General features: G+C 43.7%; 1 protein-coding gene across 2 annotated transcripts in view; it reads right to left on the bottom strand.

Annotated features, from left to right (window-relative positions):
* The window catches only part of ZMYND12 (zinc finger MYND-type containing 12), a 1,002,866-nt gene that overhangs the window by 678,299 nt on the left and 300,130 nt on the right, over positions 1-24,437 (bottom strand). For both annotated transcript variants that reach the window (XM_044061779.1, XM_044061780.1), the window contains exon 3: positions 16,349-16,520. In XM_044061779.1, the coding sequence (XP_043917714.1) occupies positions 16,349-16,520 (172 nt within the window). The remainder of the gene's footprint in view (positions 1-16,348; positions 16,521-24,437) is intronic.

Genomic DNA, 24,437 nt, shown 5'->3' with positions numbered 1-24,437 from the left:
GATTCCGGATCCTTGCTGGTCTGCCGGGACTGATTGGATAGCTCTTTTTGATAGCAGCTTTGAAATTTCTACTGCTGCTTGTTCCCTTAGACCGGGTGGAACATCTGGAAGGGATATTTTGGGTTGGGTTGGGATGTGAATAAAGGGAATTTTGTAACCCTCGGCTATGATCGACTGTATCCATTTGTCTTGAGTAAGGGAAAGCCAGGCTTTTGGGTACAGTGATAACCTTCCCCCGACTGCCTCCGAAGGTGGACAGTCGGGCAGCCCCTCAGGGATGCTGAAAGGGTTTGTCAGGGAACATTTCTCTGCTACCCTGGTTTTGCGGACCTCCTCTGCCTCTAGGGCGGCGTCTATTATTATTCCCCCCTCTGCCTCTAGAGGGGAATCGGCCTTGTGCGTCAGATGAGACTCCTTGGGATTGTTTGCGGAACATCATCTTTCTTCCCCTCTGACCTTTGGGATAGGGTCTAGAAGGGGTAGAAAAACAGACTCCTACAGCAGAGAGAGTCTTACCTTCTACCTCGCACCTGGTCAATGTATCCTTCACCTGTGGACCAAACAAGGATGATCCATCAAAGGGAGAATTGGTGAAGGACGCCTTGAAAGGGTCCACAAAGTTGCATAGCCGCATCCAGGCGTGACGTCGTAAGGCAACACCTGTGCCTGTGGCTCTACTCGCTCCATCTGCTGCATATGAGACCAGCCGCATGGAGGAGTTAACGATGGAATTTAGGGTTGCCAACTGGGAGTTCATTGTATCTTTGAACCCCTCAGCTGTAGGATCCTTTATCAGTTCACCCATATCCTTGAGTAGATCTCTCTGGAGATGACTGAAGTGGCATAAGTAGTTCAGCGACCGCATTGAAAAGGTCGCTGATGAAAACATCCGCTTGCCGTACCTGTCCATGGTCCTAGATTCCTTATTAGGAGGATGGACAGGAACCGAAGGATCAGCTAATTCCTTCTTTGTGGCCGCAGCCACCACCATGGCATCAACAGGGACACCTTTGGATAAAAAATCTTTGTCTCTGGGGGCAGTAATAAATTTAGATGGTCTCCTCGGGGTGGGTTCCACTGAGTCAGGAGCCGTCCAAGCCTTCCTTGCCACCACTTCCATAAGGGGGTCAAAGGGAGGGGACACCCAGGAGGTAGAAGGGCGAGAGCCAAACGCCTCAAGATACACTGACTCATCCTCCGAAGGGTTAAGGGCTGGCCAGTTCCCCCTCTGTTTGAGGATTACAAGGATGTCAGCAAAGGAGACATCCTCAGAGGGGGATCGAGGGGAACCTTCGGATTCCTCTAAGTCAGTGTCAGAGGTGATAGACTCAGGGGAGTCGATGTGCTTCCTCTTGCACTGCCTCTTCCTAGGGGGATCTCCTGCAGGGTCAGGAGAGGCCTTGGAAGAGGAGGAAATTCCCAATGGGGAAACTTGAGGAGTTGGCTCTCTGCGGTCTGAGACAAAGGGGTGAGTAGAAATCACCGCAGGCACTGTAGATGGAGGGGCTGAAGGAGCTGACTGTGGGGCAGAACCTGGTTCTAGCACGCTCCGCATGACCTCGAAGGTACCCCTGTCAGGCAAGGCCCGAGGCCCCCGCTCCGAAGAGACAAGGACCTCCCCCAGCACCGACAGAGACGGCTCCGAAGCCAATGTCGGAGCTGAACTCACCAATGCCGAAGCTCCGAGAGGGAGAGCGGGGTCAGACAAGGGTCCAATGCCACTCGCCCCCTCAGAGCCGACGAGGGAAGCCTGGCGCCGAGATCCCTCCAAAGAGGAGATCGGAGCAGACGACGGAACCGAAATGGAAGGTATCGGATCCGACGCACCGACAGTCATGGCTCCGACAAGCCTTGGCTCCAAACTCGAAGAAGTCGGAGGATGAATGTATTGGGGAACGGGAATAGCCACTGACTGGTGAGTCAGGCTGTGCAGCATTTGGGCCAGTGCCTCGGACATGAGAAGTCTACTCACCACCCTTTGCAAATCATGGTCTGATAATCTGGAAGACCGAGAGGAATGAGTTTTGTGACTTCGTTCCAAAAGGAGAGGGGATCCTGGCGCCGAGTGCATGGATCCGATAGAGAGGGATCTGGACCTCTTTCTCGATTGTCGCTCCGATAAAGGTATCGGAGCCGACAAAGTTTTATCAGCCTCGGCTCCAGCCGGAGCCGAGGTAACAGTATGGGGCTTAGAAACATCGGCTCCAGCCGGAGCCGATGTCGAAGCCGACTTAGATTTCTCAGCAGTCGACTCTGGAGCAGGAGCTGACGGTTTAGAAGTTTTTGGAGGCTTCCCCGACACAGACTGAGGTGGGGGGCCTTCAGGCTTTAATAAGTCCCGCAAGATGAGCTTATTCTTGCGTTCCTGCAGGACTCTAGGGCTAAACCCATGACAAAAGGCACAAGAGTCCTGCAGGCACAAAGGCCCCAGGCAATACACACAAGAAGTGTGACCGTCTGTCAGAGACATTTTCTGACAGCACGAGTCACACTTCTTGAAGCCTGAGACCTTATCTTTAGACATAATACCACAAGACAGCCTAACACACACAAACACACTACAGACACTCTCTTTAGAAATAAAATATTAAAATAAATTTTAAGGTTAAAACACTAACACACACACACACACACACACACACACACACACACACACACACACACACACACACACACAAGTCCTTACAAAAACTAATTTAGTAAAGGACTAGGGGGAGGGAAGGGGCCGAAGGCCTAGAACTAGGAAAAAAAGGGAAAAGGGGCTTGACAAACAGGGGTCGATTTGTCTAAATTTTAAGATTAAACTGAAAAAATTAAGTATTAAATTTGAAAAAAGGGGTTTTTAGAAATACCTAAAGGTAAAACTGTAACTAACCTGCCTGAGCCGGTAGAAAACGCACCTCGTCAGCTATAGCGGCAAACGAGATCTGGGTAGTTACCGCCTAGCATTGTGGGATATAGGGGAGCCTTGAGCCGGTGGAATTAGCTCTCGAGCTTTTAGTATTGGCCGAGTCAGAGCCGAGGATCGGCTCCGAACCCATCCAGCAAGAATGAAGGCGAGATTGACAACTTAACATCACTCATTTGTTGGTTTTGAACTGGTATTCTTCAAACTGTGATTTTGTTTAACAGCTCTTTAAACAAGATAAAGTCTAAGTATGCATGTTAGGACTAGGTATCTATGACACCTGGCAGTGGCCATATCCAAATTTCTACTGCATACTATTTTCTAAAATGAAGTCTAGCACTCATTAGTACAAAACTGGTCTTAATGTTCACTGTAGATGAAAAGTGTTACTACCGTGTGGACCTTCTTAAGGCCAAGGGAGGGTGATGGAAGATATGAAGCAACTTTGAAGATTTGAGAGGCAAAAGAGATACTGATGATGGGGTGTTCTTTGTGCCTGTCTCCTGTCTTGTCCTCTAGACTGATAACTTGGTCACTGCCTGTAGAAAAGCTTTTTTTTTGCAGTTGTAAGTTCTTGGAATAGTATGATAATACAAGATGGAAGTGTCCCCTGACTTCTGTCAATGTTTATCCTTCTGTGAGTCAGTTAGGATATCTTGGGAAGCCTGACCAAATAAGGGGGTGATCCATTAGCCTTGATTTTTCATCATGTGGATATAGTTAAGTCCTTAACCAGGGACATCAAATTGTGATGAAAGCAGCTGTAGACTCCTTCAGAGATGCAACCACAATCTGAGAAGCATACCCAGTCATACAATTGTCAGTGGTGTCTATTGTGGTGGTGAACATTTGAGCTTCTTCTTTAATATTAGAGTCAGTACTGCAAGATTTCAATAACCATCTGCAAACTGGAGCTCTGATATTGTAACATGTTGGTACGATTAATAACTTTCCTTGTCACTAGCATGGCAGAAATCAGAGTACATAATTTAATTGCAACTGATACTGAGAATTTGTCAACTGTTTGATTTGATTACAGTGTTGTTCCACATGCAGACCTCTCAACTGTGCTTGTTTTTGAGGTACATAACTATTTTCAGGGTTGGGTTACCCCATTCAAATGCTGTACCTGTTTTTGAAGGTATGTCCATATTTTTTAGGTTTGTTTTACCACTCACACGATTTTCTAAATCAACCCCCATCCCACACAATTTTAAAGTTATTTAGTACACAAGAAACCAAACTACTTGACCAATATATTGGTGCCACCAATAGTTTAAAGAAAGAGGAGGACACACATTTATTTTGTCATTTCATATGCAAAAATAAATTACTTTGAGAAGTAAATATCTGCAGTATATTTCATTAAAGTATATATAATTTTAAACTGCATCTTTGACAATATGCTTATAGATTCATAGGTGGTTACCAAGCTATCGATCTGAGGGTCACTCCAAGCCTAGCCATTTACACCCAATGTATTACAAGAGAAAATCTTGTCAATGCCCAAGACTGTAGTTGGTAATGACTGTCCATATCCAACAGGGATGTGGGAGCTATCCCCAGCAAGAATTTACAGTTTCCCATCCATTTGTCCAGGCTCTGTTTAAACAGAATCATAGGGGTGCTCTGTTTAATATTAATTAGTAGCCTATTCCAGAGAACTGGCAACCCCTGTGAGATGAATTTTTCCCTCCAACACATCCTGTTTATGTCATAGGCCAGATTTAGGTCACTGGAGCAGGTAGTTCTAGTCCTATATGACTTGCAAATGTGCAGCATTTTCATTAGGTTTGGGTCAGAGATTGTTCTGTAAGCCAGGCATAGGTCTCCTCTAAGTAGTCTACATGCCATTGAGTACAATGGCAAGGATTTCAGTCTGTTCATGTAAGGCATGTGCTGGAGATCCTGGACTTTCTTAGTTAAAAATCTTTGTGGTTTCTCAAGTTACTGCAGGTGCCTGGTACAGTACATACCAAAAGGGGCGTTATGCTCTATTATAGGCCTGATGAGTAACGATTATAGGGGGGTTATAACTTTTAGTTATGTACTTACCATAACTTTAGATGTTTGGGATCCATCTCGCCTACATTCTGTACTGATGGGCTCGGAGCCGATCCCTCGGCTCCGACTCGGCACGCTATGCTATAGAGCGAGGCCTCTTATTGGCTGAGCTATTTCTTATCCCAGGATGCACCACCACTAATCCCCCAGATCTTGTTTGTCTGCATTCATGCACACATGCACAACTTGTTTATATAACATTGTTAGATGTTTCAAGATGAAACAACAGGATTCGGACCTTCTGATATCCTCTGATCTCCAAGGAAGGGGGAAGGAGGGTGGGTTATTAGGAATGTAGCGAGATGGATCCCAAACATCTAAAGTTATGGTAAGTACATAACTAAAAGATGTTATGTGATCCTATCTCGCCTACATTCTGTACTGATGGGACAGCGTCCTAGCACCTAAATCCTGGGTGGCTCATTGGAAAACACTCCTGAGCACTGTGGAACCAAATGAAGCTCATCCTCTAGATGCCACATCCAATTTGTAGTGGGAAATGAAGGTGTGCGGGGAAGACCATGTAGCCGCAGCACAAATGTCACTAATGGCAAACTTAGAATGAAATGCTATCGAAGTAGCCATAGCCCTTGTAGAATGAGCTTTGACAGAGGTGGTAAGCTCTTTGTTAGAATAAGAATAAGCTTGAGTAATACAGTCCCTGATCCATTTGGCAATAGTGACCTTTGTGACAGCTTTGCCCAATTTATTGTCTGCAAAGGATACAAACAACTGATCTGTTTTCCTTGTTTGTTTGGTCCTGTCTAAATAAAAACGCAACTGCCTGTGGACATCTAATGTGTGGAATATGAATTCCGCTTTGTTAGAAAATTTCGGAAAGAAGACTGGAAGTTCTAATGATTGTTGTAGGCAGAAACTGGAACAAACTTTAGGGACAAAGGAAGGATTTGGCCTGAGAGATACTCTGTCTTTGTGAAAAACTAAGTACGGAGGTTTCACAGACAAAGCTTGAAGCTCTGAAACCCTTCTGGCAGAAGTGATCGCCACCAGAAAAGCAGTCTTCCACGATAGAAATTTTAGATCACATGTCGCTGCCGGTTCGAAGGGGAAGGAAGTTAAGGCGCGTAACACCACATCGAGATCCCATGGAGGAGCAGGATGAGAAATCGAAGGTCTTAAAAGCGCAGCACCTTTCAAGAAGGTCTTACACAATCTGTTGCTCATTAAAGGTGGGTTTATAGATTCGTGAAAATTGGAAATAGCTGCCAATTGAACCTTGATGGTAGAGACTGAAGAGCCTTGATTGAAAAGAGAAGTTAAAAATTTTAGTACCTCTGATACGGGAATAGTGATGGGATCCAGGCCCCGGAGTTGAGCCCAAATAGCAAATCTTTTCCATTTGCTAGAATACAATTTCTTTGTAGCAGACTTGTGGGCCGAAGATAAGATGTGTACCACTTCTGGATCCAATGTATGTCTCCTGACTATAGTCGGAAGAGGAGGAGCCAAGCTGTCAATTTTAAGGTGTGAAGGGACTGGTGAAATAGTCCTGACTGATGAACCAAAAGGTCTGGGATCTGATCCAGGAACCATGGACCTTCCAGAGCATACTTCCGAAAATATGGGAACCATACTTGACGAGGCCAGTAAGGAGCAACTAAGATCATTTTGCTCCCCAAGAGAGATGCCTTTTGGATCATCCTGGGAAGGAGAGGAACTGGAGGGAAGGCATAAAGCAAGCCAGTGGGCCAAGGACGGGCTAGTGCATCCATGGGGCTCTTCCCCGGAGCCGGGGTGAGGGAGAAGAACTTTTTGCACTTCGCATTTAGAGGAGTCGCGAAGAGGTCGCAACACGGTACTCCCCATTTGCTGAAAATCTGATTTGCCACAGTGATGTTCAGAGACCATTCGTGAGGAGAGAGGATGGTTCTGCTCAGTCTGTCGGCTATCACATTGGACTTGCCTGGGATATGAGTAGCCACTAGGAAGCGTTTGGTCGACACTGCCCATTTCCAAACCCTCATGGCTTCTCTGCAAAGAGGATAGGATCTGGTCCCTCCCTGTTTGTTCAAGTACCAGACAACTGACATGTTGTCTGAGTGAACGGCAATCACGCCCTGAGGGAGGTAATCGTGAAGGGCTTGAAGGGACAGAAGCACTGCCCTCATTTCTAGAATGTTGATATGAAGTAGGGTCTCTTTTGGGTGCCATTTGCCTTGGACTGACCTGCCCAGGGAATGCCCCCCCCCACCCCATCTGGGAGGCGTCCATGGTCAAAGTGGCCGCAGGAGGAGGTGGAACAAAGGGTCGTCCCTGATCCAAATTGGAGGGCACTAGCCACCAGCGAAGGTCCCGTTTGCAGGTTTCCGTGATCCATATGAGGTGACTGAGAGGGAGTTCCTGAAAGGACCACTGAGCTGAAAGAAGCCACTGGAGAATTCTCATGTGCAACCTTGCAAGGGGAACTAGAAGAACCGTGGTGGACATGGATCCCAATAGTTGCAGGACCATTCTGGCTGGGGCTTTGGATCTGGGAAGTAAGGCTCGAACTTGAGACTGTATGGTTTGTATTCTGTCTGTAGGTAGATAGACCCGCATTCGGTTTGAGTCTATCTCTACCCCTATGAATCTTATGCGTTGAGATGGCAGCAACACAGACTTTGGCCAATTGAAGGTGATTCCAAGGGAATTGCCCAGTGATATAGTGGCTTGTAGGCTCCGCAATAGTAGATGCGTGGAGGTGGCAGTTAGGAGCCAGTCGTCTAGATACGGAAACACCTGGAATCCTAGACTTCTCGGGCGAGCAGTCACGACCGCCAAACACTGGGTGAACACCCTGGGGGCTGTGGTGAGACCAAAGGGTAGCGCGCGGAACTGAAAATGACTGCCTCCTAGGCTGAAGCGCAGATGTCTCCTGGACGCTTGATGTACCATAATATGGTAATAAGCATCCTTGAGATCTATGGAGCACATCCAAACACCTTTCTCCAGCAATGGGAGAATGGTTTGTAGGGTGACCATTCGGAACTTGGACTTTCTGACTGAATGGTTTAGAATACTGAGGTCCAAAATGGGTCTCAAGTCCCCGGTCTTTTTTGGCACCAAAAAGAATCTTGAGTAAGTCCCTAATCCGATCTGGTCTGCGGGGACCGGTTGGATGACTCCTTTTTGCAGCAGCTTTGAAACTTCTGAGGCTGCAGTTTCCCGTTGACTGGGTGGCGGGTCCGGGATTTTTTTGGACTGAGGTGGAGAGTGAGAGAAAGGGATGGTGTAACCTCCGGCGATAATTCGAAGCACCCATCGGTCCTGAGTGACACCTTCCCAGGCTTTTAGGTGCTTCAAAAAATGACCCCTGACTGGCTCCGGAGCTGCACAGTCGGGCAATCCCTCAGGGACTGTGAAAGGCTGAAGAGCCACGAAAGAGCTTGCAGTCTCCAGTGTTGCGAGGGCCTCTGCCGCCTCTGGGACGGAATCTTCCGGAAGAATTTCCCCCTCCCCTGCCTCTGGAAGGGGGATCATCCTGCTGAGAGGGGTAAGGCTTCTGAGATCTACGGAACCACATTTTCCCTCCTCTTTTAGCCTTGGGATAAGGCCGAAAGGGAGTGGAAAATCGTGCCCCTACGGCAGTCAAAGTCTTACCCTCCTGCTCGCAGCGGGTCAGTGTGTCCTTTACCTTGGGTCCAAACAGGGAGGACCCATCAAAGGGGGCGTCGGCAAAGGAAGACTTAAAGGCCTCCGCGAAATGACACAGGCAGAGCCAGGCTTGTCTCCGTAGAGCAATGCCTGTACCGCCGCTCTACTCGCCCCTTCGGCCGCATAAGAAATGAGTCTCATGGACGAGTTTGAAATGGATGACAGTGTAGCCAGCTGAGAGCCAACCGCCTGGGCCAGCTCTTCAGGCAGGTTACCCAAGAGGGTATCAGAAAGTTCTTTAATCAGATCCCTCTGAAATCTGGTAAAGTGCGTAAGGTAGTTCAAGGACCTTAATGTAAAGGCCGCTGAACTTAGGGTGCGCTTTCCGTACCGATCCATGCTCCTAGACTCCTTATTAGGAGGATGGACGGACGTCGAAGCCTCTGCTACATCTTGCTGGGTAGCAGATGCCACCACCAAAGCATCTACAGCCACAGCTTTAATTAGGAACTCTTTTTCAGGGGGTGCTGAGAGGAACTTATTAGGACGAGCAGGCACTGGTTCCACAGAGTCTGGGTGTTCCCACGCCCTTCGACAGATCAAATCCAAGAGCTCGTCGAAGGGCGGAGACACCCAGGAGGTGGAGGGCTGAGCCCCGAAGGCCTTAAGGAACACCGACTCATCAGCAGAAGGGGGTTTAGACTGCCAGCCGCCTCGTTGTTTAAGGGCTTCCAGGATGTCTGCAAAGGAGACATCATCTGAGGACGACTTAGGGGACCCTTCTGCATCATCGAGATCAGTGTCTGATGTAAGAGACTCATCAGGGGAGTCAATGTGCTTCCTCTTGCACAATCTTTTCCTGGGGGGTTCTTCCGAAGAAGCTTCAGAAGGACCTCCAGGAGGGGGGGGGGACCCCAGTGGGGGTAACCTCAGGCCCCGGGGCTCCGCTGTCTAAGGACAGGGGGACTGCCAAAGACCCAGTCTCGGTATGTAGGGAAGGAGCTGGGGAGACCGTGGAGGTAGCCACATATGATTTGGCTAATGCACTCCTCATAGCCCTGAAGGCGGGACCACCAGAATTCTGGGAGGGTCCCACCTCCGTGGCCATGACGGTAGACGGCACTCCCACAGCCGACGCACCGAGAGGAAGACTTGGGACCGAAAACATCAGTCCCGAAGCATCCCCCCCCAGGGCCGACGGAAGAAGTCCGTGTACCGAACTCCGACTCAAGAGCCGGAGTTGGAGTAAGGGTCGGGCCCGACCCTAAAACCTCCACCGGTTCCACCAGCACCGGCTCCAACGGTGCTGAGGCTGTTGGAGGAGGAACCATAGTAGCAGGGTGGACCATCGGCTCCGAAGCCGAATGGGCTGGAGCCGAAACTAACTTTTGGAACACCGGAGACTGGAAGAGTTTTAGGAGCACCCTGTCGATGTCCGAATCAGACATCTTGGAGGATCTGGACGATACCGATCGGGTCCGAACCGATTTCTCCATCAGCTCCATAGGACTAGGGGACCAGCTCCGAATGGATTCTATAATTATCGGTTCCGAGGGAGATCTCAAGGCAATTTCCCTCGGTGCCGATGAGGACTTCGGCGCCGAAGGGGAAGAGTCTGAGCCAGCAACCCTCATCGGCTCCAATATCAGTGGAGCCAATGAAGGTGACCCGCCTCTCGATGCCCCAGTCCTCGGCTCCGAAACCAGAGGCGTCGAGACTGGAGGCATCGAGGCAGACCGTTCCGCCCTCGGCTCTGAAGTCCGTGGAGCCGATGGAGAAGTCTGCCTAGGTTTTTTGGCAGTCGGTTCCGACAGACTGGTCGGAGCCGACACTTTTTTCTTTTTTGAAGGAGAGGGAGAAGAAGATAAAGCCTCCTTGAAGGATGGCTTAATTAACCCCTTAAGGATTAATTTGTTTTTCCTCTCCTGGAGGACCCTTGATGAGAAGGCGTGACACACGCTACATGACTCTTGTAGGTGCTTGGCACCTAAACAATAAACACACGAGGAGTGGTCGTCCGTTATGGACATCTTATAACCACACCTCGCGCACTTTTTAAACCCGGAGGGTCTATGTTCCTTAGACATTTCGACTACCTAGGGAAACAGATTAATCACAGAAAAACTAAGAAAGTTTAAAGCTTCTTTTTTTTTTTTTTACACGAAAACAGTACACGAACTAGTAGCACAAAAACACATAAATTGAGGGTCAAGACCCTCTAACTTAAGCAGGTACTTGACCAGTAAAACACAAAACACTAGCTAGAATAGGGGAAGGCCCCTCTAACTTAAACGGGAAACCTTCCCTAAACGAAAAACACAATTCTCACAAAAAAATTTTCAAATACACTCGTACAACAACGATAGCTGTTAAAACAGCTTTTGGGTTCAATTAAACAAAATTTCTGACAGGAAAAGTCTGAATAAACAGTACTTAGCCCAGCCAAGTTTGAGACCACGTCCTAGCTTGTAAGCGGCAAACGAGATCTGGGGGATTAGTGGTGGTGCATCCTGGGATAAGAAATAGCTCAGCCAATAAGAGGCCTCGCTCTATAGCATAACGTGCCGAGTCGGAGCCAAGGGATCGGCTCCGAGCCCATCAGTACAGAATGTAGGCGAGATAGGATCACATAACATCCTCTTTTGCTCTTGAGGCAATGCCTTTACTAATCAAGTGTGCAATGTAGAATGCCTTCCTTACCATAGTAGACACATGGTGGTCAAAGTTAAGGTCACAGTCTAGTTGTGTTCCCATTAGTACTTAGGTATCGTTGTTTATTTTATAGTCTGTAGGAACACTGGTTTTACCAAAGGGAAGAATGATGCATTTTTTGCATTCAGTTTGAGTCTGTGACTTTGGCACCAATTGTTGGTCTGTGTAAGTTCCTCCTGGAGTACACTGACATCATCTGGGGATTCAACGACTGCACCTAGTTTGCAGTAGTCAGAAAACTTGTCCAGCCACAGCACATTTGTTTTGGCCTGAACTTCTAAGAAGTGTAAACCAAACAAAAGGGGGCCCAGCACTAACTTGTGGCACCTCACTGGTGACAAGTCTGCTGGTTGAAGTGGAGTTGCCCACTTTGACAATGTGTGAATTGTTAGTGAGCCAGTTTGCAACCCACCTCTCAACAAACAGGTTGACATTCAGTTGGGTAAGTTTGTCAATAATGCCTGAATGTGAGATTGTGTCAAAGGCCTTAGCCAAGTAAAGATATGTTGTTTGCCCAGTCTATGGCCCTGGTCACATTTTCAAAGAAGTTTACTAGGGTTAACAGGCATGATCTGTCTTTGACAAAGGTGAACTGGGTCAAATCTGGGGTTTGGAGATCGCCTGTATCCTTATTTATGAGGTCCATGATGATACGTTCCATGGCCTTACAGATAAGGCTGGTCAGGCTTATGGGTCTATAATTACCCGGGTCTGTTGCTAAGCTGCCCTTATGGAGGGGGATAACAGTCATTATATTCCATTCTACAAGGACAAAATATGTGCTCAGGCTGCGGTTGAACAGGGTGCCTAATGGGGTTGCTAGTTCATGTTTTAGTTTATTTAGAATGCAGCCCGGGATGCCATCCAGACCCACAGAGCATTAGTGACCTGCTCTTTGGATATGTAAGGTGGGGGAGAAGATGAAGGCATGATGTGTGATACATTTAGAGGGGATAAAGGGGTGAAATTTTCACCAAAAATGTCTGGTAGTAGGTTAGCAATTTTTGAAGGATCAGTGTGTGTGATACCATTTGTCACTAGTTCAGCATACATCTGGGTCCTACTTTTTAGGCTACGAATGTAGCTGAAGAATCCCTTATGGTTAACCTTAGCTGTGATTGCTAAATTTTTTTCTCTAAGTTTCTCCTTAGAGGATTTTATAAGTTGGCTTATTTGTTTATTTAGACTGAGGAGGGTGCTTTTCCAGTGCTGGGACCTCCCCTTTGTATTCTTAGACAACAGCTTCTTTCACTTGTTGTAAAGTTTATTAATGCTAGATGTCCACCAGAGTGGATTATTTTTTCCTGAGACTCCTGTTTTGATCCTATCCAGCACAGCCGAGTCTATACATTTATATAAGTGTTTGTACAAGCATTCGGTGTATACCTTGGTATAGTTGCCAATACCATCTGTGGGGACTGGGGATTAGAATGCATTTATGCCATCCCCTAGGATTGTATAGTCTGCTTTGGTGAAGTTTTTTAATCTGACTTCACCTCTGGTGGTTTCTGGGGTTATTGCTACTTCAAAAGTGACTGATTTGTGATCTGATTTTACTAATGAGGGTCCAACACTTACGGTAGCACATCTGTCCCTCGTGTGAATAATAACCAGGTCAAGTATGCTAGAGCCTCTTGTGGGGTATTGTACAATTTGTTCCAGGGCATTTGAGTTAACAAAGTCAAGAAACTTTTGCACAAGTAAGTTTAGGCTGGTATAAGTTTCCCAGTTGGTGGCAGGATAGTTGAAATCCCCCATGACTAGAGTGTTAGGTTGTATTTGGATTAACTACAGTAGGGTCAAGTAAGCCTTATGCACATCTTGGTCCATGGAGGGAGATCTATAACTAATGATGACTTGAAGGGGGGGGGTCTTACCTATGGTAATCTGAACCTGGAGTGACTCCACAGAATTATCCTATCAAACCAGTCTGGAATCATATTTATCTCTGATATAGATAGATACTCTCCCACCTATGGTTCTCCACATTCATTTTGTCATCTGAAAGTGTGCATTGTAGCCTTGCAAGGTTGGGGTATTCTCTGTGACCATGAACCAGGTTTCTTTACCTGCACAGACGTCAACATTATCCAGGGAGAGGGGTGCTTCCAAGGAGTGCAGTTTCTGGTTTAAACTCCTAGCATTTAGCAGCATAACCCTTATTTTGTTAGTGTTGGATATTATCACGTTGGTAACTTTGTTGTTGATACTTTGCTCTTCTGTAGCCTCTCCTAATCCTATTTAGGCCCAGCCACCCAACCTTAGCTTTGGGATTCAACCCAAGTGTAATGACGGCAACAGTGAAACACGATGACCATAGTACAGTTGTGTACCTACCATAAATGTAGATGTTCGAGTGTATTCACTGTTGCAGTCCAGGTTACCCACCCACCATCTCCCTTTTCTTGCTGGGACTTTTCTGTACTTTTCTATTCTACACAACCTATGTGGTGTATTTGCTTGTAGATGAAGGAAATGTTTATTTTAGTACATGCATGCTTCTTGGCATAATTTTTTAGCCTACCTATTTGGGGGCACCTGACATCTGGGGCAAGAAAAACTGAAGAAAATGGCGTCGGCTGCATCTTTTATACCCCTGGCGCACTGACGTCAGGGAAGAGGTGACAGCAACCGACGCTGGACCTAGACTTTGGAATTCTGGCTGACTGCAGATAGCCTGCCAGCAGGATAACCCAAGTGTAATGACTGCAATAGTGAAACACGATGAACATCAACCATGTTATCCCAGGCTGACAGAAACTGGAACCACTTTGAATGATATCAGAAACTAAGACAATTATTGAAGTCAATCATTTCTTGTTTACATTGTGGCATCATTCTAGGTGATGGTAAGATGCTGCTCAATGCTAGGGAAATACCTGCTTGGGACACATAATCAGAGAGCTCAATCATGTCTCTCTTCATATAGTCCAGTGAGGTGCATCTCAAGTTGTTCACACTAACATGAATTATGACTGAGTCATAATGGTATTTGAGAGACATGTGTGATCTGATAAATCCTGGCACCAGACAGACAGCTGACCATGACTTTCTCCTTATCCAACCTGGTGAGTGGGACATCTGTGTGCCTCACTATACAGTCACCAATAACAAGGAAATTTGATATGAGTGTGCTACACCTTACGGGCTTGATAGGTGAGACACTGGTGTCTTGAATGCTGTCAGAAGTGTGCTTGGTGTAGCAACTTTGTGTTTTGGAGGTCTTGAGTGTTTAGGTAGGTTTTTGGAGAGTACCTCTGTGTATGTGTGCTGAGTGCGTGCTTTGTGAAAGAGTTGTGGTGTGTGAGCTGACAACCTCATCTGTGTTACTGTTCCGAGCCTGAGAGAGCAGGGATTCTATGTTCTTGGTGTAAATACATCTCTCGCACTCTGTACTAGAGTGAATTAGTAGTAGAGGGTTGTCAGTTTACATGAGGCACTTGCTACACTACCTCAGGAGACCCATATCAACTAGGCTGACAGGAGAAACAAAGGTAGTCCAACTGTCCATAATGCTAGGTTTAAACCTGTTATCTCAATGGAACAGGGACAGGAGTGGTCTTTACTGGTGCTCTTTTGGGGACTAAAGCAAGAGGTGCACTGTATGTGATCTGGGCTAATGGATGGTTCCTACAGGGTTTTAGGCTACTGGTCAAGTGGCCACAGCACAGCTAGAATGCATCTCTGAGCAGCTATGTGCCTTTTTTATAAGAACAATACTGCTAGACTACAACCGCTTCTAAGGGAAAATTTGTCTCAACTAACTTTTGCATCTATAACCACCAAGGGTTACCCCAAGGAAATGGTTGGAAACAAATTAGCCACTCTAAAAGCTCAAAACTGAGCCCTGTTACAGTAACCTTTAAATAAGGTCAGTCCAAACTGTACCTTCCTGCCACGAGGGCACGGGGGGGGGGGGCCTCTACAACAAAAGATTTCCTGATTTAGTGCTCAATCTATACAAACAGAGCTAGATTCAGCAAGGGTGAATCTAGTCTATGTTACAGTAACGAGAAGTGCAACAAATACACAGTGAAACAGTAAAAAATGCTGCAAATACAGTTACATGCAGTAACACAATTACAACACAGTATAAAGTGCAGAAACAGTTGACAAAAACTGCACTTAGCATTCGCTGATCACACAGTAGTTTTTGAGACAATTGTAGAGCAGGAGCAGGTTGCCTAACTCACTAGAGCTTTGGTAAAACAAGAGCAAACCTGGGACTTTTGGAGTAAACATGAGAAACAGTTGGAAACAAATGAGTCAATCTAAAAGCTCAAAACTGAACCCTGCTCCCCCAATTTTGTCACTCTCATTATTTAGACGTGTTTTTGAGTAGCATCCCGGAATCTTACAGGAAGTGAGAAGAGTTATGTGCTATAAGGCAATCACATTTAGGTGTACAGTTTTCTGGCTGAATGTATCAACATTTCAAGAGCCTTTGTACTGTTTTCAATGACTATAGGTTGAGATGCATGTCTAAGGGTGTATTTTCACTCCCTTGAAGGTCAGAAGGTCAAGGCACCAGGATTTTTTGTTTGAGGTGTGCTAATAAAATGTGTTGTGTTATTTTATATATATTTGTTTTGTTTTACCTCCCATATTTTAGAAGTAGGAGCATGTTTCTAAACTTTTCTGTCTGAAATGGTCTGTAGATTTTAGGGGGTTGATAGTCATGAGGGAAGTGCATACCAAAAATGAAATGAAATTAAATAAAAAAAAACACTCCTTTCAACATTAGTAAAATAGTCTGGTTACGTCAGCTTCTACTAATCTTTCAAGGAAGCTAAATTTCTCCTTTCATGAACCATTCAGCTTTTCATGAGCTGTTGTACAAAATAATAGAATGTCAGTGCTTAATTACATCTTTAGTTACAGAAACAATTTAACGTAGGATATATACAGGCTTCTCTAATATTTCTAATCTGCCTGCTGTTAGAAGATCAAAAAAAATGACCAAATGCAGTAACTAAGGATTTTAAAGCTGAATATCACTGTTTTGTGATTCCTATACTAACACTGATGACTGTTACACTAATTATTCTGAAGACATTAAAATTAACTTACCAATATTGGCCTCTGCTAATAGCAGCAATGATGGTACTAGCTGGACAGAATTCAGGCCATGAATATCAATACTAAATCGTAATGACTGTAAGGCAGCAGGGATTGCTTCCTCATGCTTTCCCTCAAACAGCAACTTCTGAGCCACCGTATAAGCCAGCTCCACAATATGCTTCTGTGTACCAGAAAGAGGAAAAAAGATTAGAGTTTCAGCAGTGTCCAACCACTAAAGACAGTGTCAAGTTATTGTATGCCAGTAATTGCAAACTAATAAAAGCAGATTTTCAACATTAAAATCTGAATATACGGCTTGCATTAGGGTTATACATAGTGTCAAAACTAGTACATTAAGAGACTGTCACAAAGCCAGAACAAATAGTCAGGATTATATTTTACATTATCAGCTATGCATTTATCTGTAGGTGAAAATAAGCTGGCTCAACACTTACTTATCCCATTTCTAAACCTATTTCTCTACATTGAAAGTCAAGCTAAGAATTAAAAAGGCTTGCATGCTCCAGGGTGGATTTATATAAAAACAGAATTTATTCCAGTATTACAATTAAATGAATAACTTAATGAGTGGGTATGTTAATTGCTGTATATCATTAATAAGTCAGAAAAAAATCACATTGGGTTTGTTTGGCTGACAAACAGGCAGGTCAAATATCATATCCAAGTCCAAAACACAAAAATATGTTCCTTTCTTCCATCCAGATTCATTTATTGACATAATCCTTCCAAGGGCACTTGTTTATTGATGAGTAGTGAAAAAAAAAAAACATGTTCCAACTTCTGGAGATAATTGTTTGCAAATCTAATGTATCCTCCTTGACAAATGCCTGTTTAATCACAGGGCAGAACCTGGTTATATACCTCTCAAGGCAACCTTCCTTTTCCTCACTGTAAACAGATCTTATTTTGCCCAAATAGATGGCTAGGCTCTGAATCAACAAGTTGTAGTATCACAACCTTTAGTTCATTTGTCAGAGTGTGGCTGTATATACTTCAACAAAGCTCTTTCAGAGTCTGTCTGTCTGTCACTGTGTTAGCTGGGCAGCTCATATAACTGAATGTTTGAACTGCTCAGTATTGTATCTCTGATTATCCAAAATGGTTAAATGGGTCCACGTTAATCAGCTGCAGCCTTTCCATGAACACAAAAGTGTTCACTCATCCTCCATCTTATTTGTACTGTTTCCACAGATTCCATTTGTTTCTATGTAATTTTTTCCTTCCATTTTCTAAAGATCCCCCTCCAACTCTTTTATCTCCTTTACAACATTCTATAATTCCATTTCAATTGGTTTTGTTTTTGATTTCTATTTCTGAGTAATTATTTTAACCAAAAGAATTAAACTTGTTAGGGCCTTACTATGTTCAGAAAATTCAGTTTCTATATCCCAGCCCAAAAGAAACATTTCCTTAGTTACAATAATTTGCTCCCCCAACATTTCTGATAAAGAAGCCTGTAGGGAATTTCTAAAATCTACCAACTCATTTCATTGCCAAAAAACATGTTCTGCTTGGCCTCATCATACTCTATGACTTCTCCCTCCTTAGTTATTTGCTCCCAATACCTGTTTCTTTGCTAATTGTCTCCATTAAATCCCAGCTCTCTCATGCATATTTTCTAAGCCCCTATTACCAGCAGTCATCCTTATTGGTAAAATCTTGTTTCTCCATTCCCATGTTGGCTTAGTTCTCAAAATAGTTTCTGCTACTTTATAAATATAATATTCTGTACGGTTATTGTTCTCATCCTCTCCCATCTTAGCTTTTGCTTCTTTTTTAACACCTTTATTGAATTATCACTTGTGACATAGACAAACTTAAACTTATATAAAAGTAGTCAAATGATATTAACAAGTTCACATTTACAATGATATTAACAAGTTCACATTTACAAACATTATACATCACATATATTATTATATTCCATATAATCAAAACAATATTACATAAATTGTTCAATTCCTGCCTTCTCTTAACCCTCATTCCTCATCCAAAATATTTTTCTGCATGTATTGTTCCTACAATTTCCATTTATTTATGTAATTTACTCCTACCTTTTCCTAAAGATCTCACTCACTGTTCTGTCTCTGCTACAATATTCACTACTTCAGGTATAGTTGCTTTAGACTTTGCTTTCCATTTTCCGGTAACTGCCTTTTTGGTAGCCACCAGAATTAAACATAACAAGACTTACTATGTCGAGACAATTCAGACTCTGCATGACAGCTCAAAAACATAATTTCCTTAGTTACACTCATTTGCTCACCCAGTATTCCTGACAGAGTGCTCTCTAGGGAAATTTTGCAGTCTGCCACCTTATTACACTCTGGAAACATAATGCTCCAAGGTACCTCTTTCTTCCCCACTACACCTACAACATTTGCCATCTACTTGAGGAAAAAATGAAAACATTATTTGGAGTCTGCTTGGGGTATAAAAGTATCTATGCAAACACTTCCAGGGAAAAAATCCTAAATCTTCAAGATTTTGTAGCATATTTAAGAGTGATATATATGTCCTGCCATTATTTCTTTGTGAATTGCTTATGTAATCTCTCTTCCCAATCTTTTCTGACCTCTTCTGATTGATTCCTATAGTTATCCTGCAATATTTTATATGTCATACTAATTATTCATTTTTAATAGTAGCTTCTGTTCTAGACTGAATTAAAAACTCAGCCAGTGCAGGACTTTCATTTAGGACTCACCATCTCTTTCTCTGTGTATAATCTGATACCAATCCATGATATAGAAGACAAGGCAAATGTCTGTATGGGCTCTTCACATTCTATTACCTTTCCCTCTTTTTATTTGTTTCTAATACCTTGGTTCCTTTGCCAGCTTCCTCCAATATATTCTAGCCCCACTAGCCAATTCTCTGTCCCGCTAATTGTAGTCATCCTGTTGGCGGAATATCCTTTCTCCATTCCCATGTTGGCTTTGTTCTTAATATACTTTCTGCTACTTTATGAAGATAATATTCTGTATGACTGTTATTATTCTCCTTGAGGCTGTGCCTCCAAACTCCCACTTTCCTTATGTTTTGAATTACCTCCTTGCCTCATCATTATCCTTTTCCAGTTGGAATCGTAGCTTTCTGATTGTGTTATGTAAAAGAGCTTTAACTGTGTGGCTCTAAAATATCCATTTAAATCAGGTAATCCTAAACCTCCTTGTTCTTTTGAAAGGATCAGCTTTTCCCACTTGAGTCTTGACTTCTTCCCTACCCAGATGAAATCCTTCAACTCTTTATTAATTACTATCCACAACCTCTACTCTGGTTGATACAAAATATGCCTGACCTGTGAGTCACGAAAGTAGATACTGTGACCAGAGCTATCTGGAATTTTGTAAATAATTATATGTCATGTGTGAATATCAACATGATTCATATAAGATACTTGTGTAACAATTGTATTAGAACTGTATGTCAGGTGTATATCAGACTGCTGGAACAGAAGTATATGTTGAAAAGGTTTTTGCAAAGTGCTTAAAATGTAACCATAGCATGCCCTACTGGAATAGAACAGAAATGTACCTGCACTATTGTAACTGTTTAGATGTATATATTTTAAAAGTGGAAACTGGAATACAGAAGGTTAACTACTTCAGGAAAAAAATATCTGAAATTAAATTACTTTATGGCCAGGCTATAAAAATATGTTATCTTTCAGTTTCAGTGCAGCAAGAGACAAAATGCCTAAAACTAGAGAGCTTTCTATACTGTCTTGGAAGTGTTCTATGACTTCCACCATTTGCCAAATTTCTGAGGAAAAGCCCTTGTCTATGTATTTTCACAGGTAGATGCTAAATACTTCTATCTTCCAGCAGTGCGGGGGGGTTCACCTGGGATAGAGTCAGATGACAAGAAATGAGATCATTTTGCAAGCTATCTCAGCAAGAACTCTCTTAGAGAGACGGAGCATTCTGTAGTCTGTCTTGGACCTGACTAGAAGACCCATAAACCACACATTTGCCTTGCTCTAAGTATGTAAGCCTAGGGAACAGTATAACAAAGAGTAATTTAGATGTTTTTCTTTATTTATTGGAGACTGTCCTGCAATGTTAATATTTCCTGTGATTTGAACTCTGATGTCACTGTATATATATATATATATATATATATATATATATATATATAAGCCTTTCTCTAGAAGGCGTTAGGAAAGTATGTACTTCTGCTACTAACCCCCTGTGTTGCTATAGATACTTAAAAGCCGACTAGGTGTTCAGTAAGCTCCCCTACCAGGAAATCCAGCAGCCTACTTACTATTTTTCTATTCTCATTTCCCCTCTGTTCCCTTTTTTCTTCAACCTAGCCCTGTGTTGGGATCTGCCTTAGGGGATTTACAGGTGCACTATAGCACCTGACCACAAGGTGGCTCCCTCCCTCCACTATCCTCTACTTCTTACATTTTACTGTTCCCTTTTCTCCAATATATCTTAAAAGCTTTACCTTCCCTTTTTTGGTGTCCCTATACTTCTTTTTATTCATTGTAGCTCACCCCTCTCTGCTTATCCCCTGTCCCCTGTACTTACCTGCTATACTTCTCATTCAGTCCTCTGGTAGGTTTTCTGCTCTCATCCTGCATTCCTGGCTCTACCCGCTCCGCTCCCCTACCTTGCCCCCAATTCTCACCCGCCCCCAGTACATCTAGCTTTATTCTGCCTTATCTCTCCCACCCCTTTTTCCTCCAACCAATCCAAACCCATAAGCCCTCCCCTTCCTATCCAAAACCACTCCCCCTAATTTGTTGTTCAACCCCCCAAATACCTCTACTTACCTTTCTAACTACTCCATCATGCTACCCCTTCCTCCCAAACTCATTCTACCATTTTGCTTCCTTTTCCTACTCATTCCCCTATACCACATCTCTTGCTATACTCATATCCACTTAATTCCTCCCCCATTTATTCCCCAACATCACCCTATCTCTCACTACCACAACATATCCGCTTCTTTAATTCCTTCCTACCCATTACTCTTCAGAAAAACTAAGCTTTTTCCAACCTCAAACATGTTTAAATACAAACCACATCTCCACCACCCACCTCATTCCAATTATAAAACTATTCAGAACCCTACTCTTCCCATATCCATTCACTTAGCAGGAGACATCCACCCCAAGCCAGGCCCCACCTTTCAGCCCACAATCTCCCCTAATCACCACAAAAAATGCTCTAGCAAACAACTCAAATTCCTTACCATCAATGCCCAAAGCCTAAAAAATAAACTATCCCACTTCCATGCTTGGCTCTATCATAACTCACCTGATATAGCAGCCATCACTGAAACCTGGCTAAAACCTCACATTCATGACTTAGAATTCCTACCACCAGGATTCCATTCTCTATGATCCGACCGACCTAATAAAAGAGGTGGAGGCATTGCTTTAATCTACTCCAGCCTCCTGTCCATTACTCCCTACCCAAACCCTATCCCATCATTCAATAACACTGAACTTGTAATCGGCATACTAAAAATGAACGACCATAAAAGTATCTGCATCATCTGTCTTTACATTCTGCCAGGCAACAATACTAATACTCTGGAGGACATCCAATCCTGGACTTCCTCTAATATTAGTATTGAAACCTTTATTTTAGGTGATGTAAATATAGACTGGAACAAAATCTCAAACCCAAATCCCTCAATCACCATCAACCTATTTAATTTCACCCAACTCATTAACTCCAATACCAGACCTAACAAAGCTAATCCTCCAGGCTCCATACTCGATTGGATTCTTGTATCTCATCCAAACAAAGTCATAAAATCTGACACCTCTTCAGACCCTCTAGGAGACCACCTCCCTGCATTTGCCATACGAGCTACTTCCTCCTCCCCCCCCCACTCCCACCTCTACACTCACACTCGAAACCTCTCAATCTTCAACCCCACTTCCTTCTCTGACTCACTTAAATCAATCGGAACCCTTTAAAACTTCTACCACTAGATGAAGCCATCCTCTATTTCAATTAAACATTCTTAACAGTCCTTAACTCCCTAACCCCTACCAGAACTATGAGACTTAAAGCTAAAACCTATCCCTGGCTCACCAAAGATACTAAAAAGTTAATGCTCCTTAGAGATAAAACCTGGAAAACCTACAATAAACAAAAACAACCTGAATCACTCCTTAAATACAAGCAGCTAAGAAACCTTTGCAAGAAACAAATCATTAAAGACAAAAAATCTTATTACATTTAACTTCAAGAAAACCATGCTAGAAACCCCAAACAATTCTGGAATTCCATCAATTCTCTCCTCAGACCTGGTACTAAAAACAACCCCTGTCCAGATACCAGCAAAACCAACCTCGAAATAGCCTCTCTATTTAACTCCTTCTTCACATCCTCCATTGCCGAGCTAACTAAAACTTTTCCCAACAATCATATATCTCCTGCCACTACTCAATCTTCCTCAAACAGTTCTCAACCACCCTCTTTCAGACTAAAACCTGTATCTATCAACCAAAGGAAAAAACTCCTTCTTAAATTAAAGCCCTGCTCTAATGCCCCAGATAACATCCCATCTGCCTTCCTAAAAATTGCCTACGACGCTGTTGCTCTTCCCATCAGCATCCTAATCAACAGGTCTTTACTTGAATCTTACGTACCTAAACTTTGGCATTCTGCTTACATTCTACCTCTCCACAAACGTGGCAAAAACTGTTCAGTCACAAACTTCTGCCCTATTGCCATTCTCTCCCCTATATCTAAAATACTAGAAAAATGTATCCACCTACAACTCCTGCCTTTCCTCACCAAGCACCAGCTTCTCTCTCCTACCCAACACGGCTTCTGCCCTGAACATAGTACTAACACTGCCCTTCTCTCCTTCCTGCACTCAGTTAACTCTTCCCGTGACGCTGGTAATATAGTATCTACTGTCCTTCTAGATTTATCCAAAGCTTTTGATACCATCTCACATACATACTTCCTAAACCACTTATCAAATCTCAACCTTTCCTCACAATCCCTTTCCAGGTTTTCCAGCTACCTCTCTAACAGATCTCAAGCAGTGAAATGGGGCCAAGCTACCTCCTCTTTTCTTCCTACTCCTACCGGAGTACCTCAAGGTTCCATACTCGGTCCACTACTATTTAATATCTTCATAAATTACTTCTACAAGGCCATCCCCAACACTAAAATCGTTCAATACGCTGATGATTCAACGTTAATCTGCTCTGCCTCTAACCTAACAGACCTCCAAGCCCTAACCCAAAGTGCCTTCTCTACCACTGAAAAGTGGATGCTACAAAACCACCTCTCCCTAAATGCCAACAAAACTAAGATACTCCTTTTCTCTCCCTCTAAATCCTCCTCTCTCGACAAACAGTCATTCCTAATCACTAGCCTTAATAACTCCTCTATCGAAATCGTATCCTCCTCCAAACTTCTTGGTGTCACTATCGACGATCAACTAAAATTTAATACACATATCCAACTGAATATCAAAAAAACTCACATAAAACTAGGTCTATTGTATAGAAACAACCACTTCCTCTCTCCTCACTCTAGACTAACCCTTGCTTCTACCTTCCTCCTTCCTTCCCTCCTATACAGTGCCCCCTGCTAACTAATCTCTCATCCTCTCTTACATCCAAACTTGAGCTATGCTACAACAAAATCGCCAGATTTGCCACTAATGCCAAATCCTCTTCTCATCACTGCTCCTCCCTTCTCACCCTAAACTGGCTCGAACTTCCTAATCAGCTTAACCTCCTCCAACTCACCACACCCTTCAAGCTACTACTATACCCTTCAAACTGCCCAGCCCTTACAAATATCCTGCTCCCTTATACCCCCTCTCGACCACTTAGATCTTCACAACACAACCTGATCACAGTTCAAAAACCCCAACGCCCTGCTGGCCAGCTTCTCTTATCCTTTACACTTGCTAAGAAATGGAATGCCCTGCCCTTGTCACTTAGGACCAGTACCAACCTAAACAACTTCAAAACTCTGCTTCATTCCTACCTCTTTCATAACAGAATTTGCAACTGCACTCCTCTGCCTTTAATACCTAAACTTTCTACTCCATTTGCCCCAGACTAACCTCCTTCTATTCTGCA

This window comes from Protopterus annectens, chromosome 2.part0 (assembly GCF_019279795.1).
Source record: "Protopterus annectens isolate FY-2018-M chromosome 2.part0, PAN1.0, whole genome shotgun sequence".
NCBI lineage: Eukaryota > Metazoa > Chordata > Ceratodontiformes > Protopteridae > Protopterus > Protopterus annectens.
The sequence above is the reverse complement of the archived record's forward strand: the minus strand, read 5'-3'. Positions and strand labels throughout refer to the sequence as shown.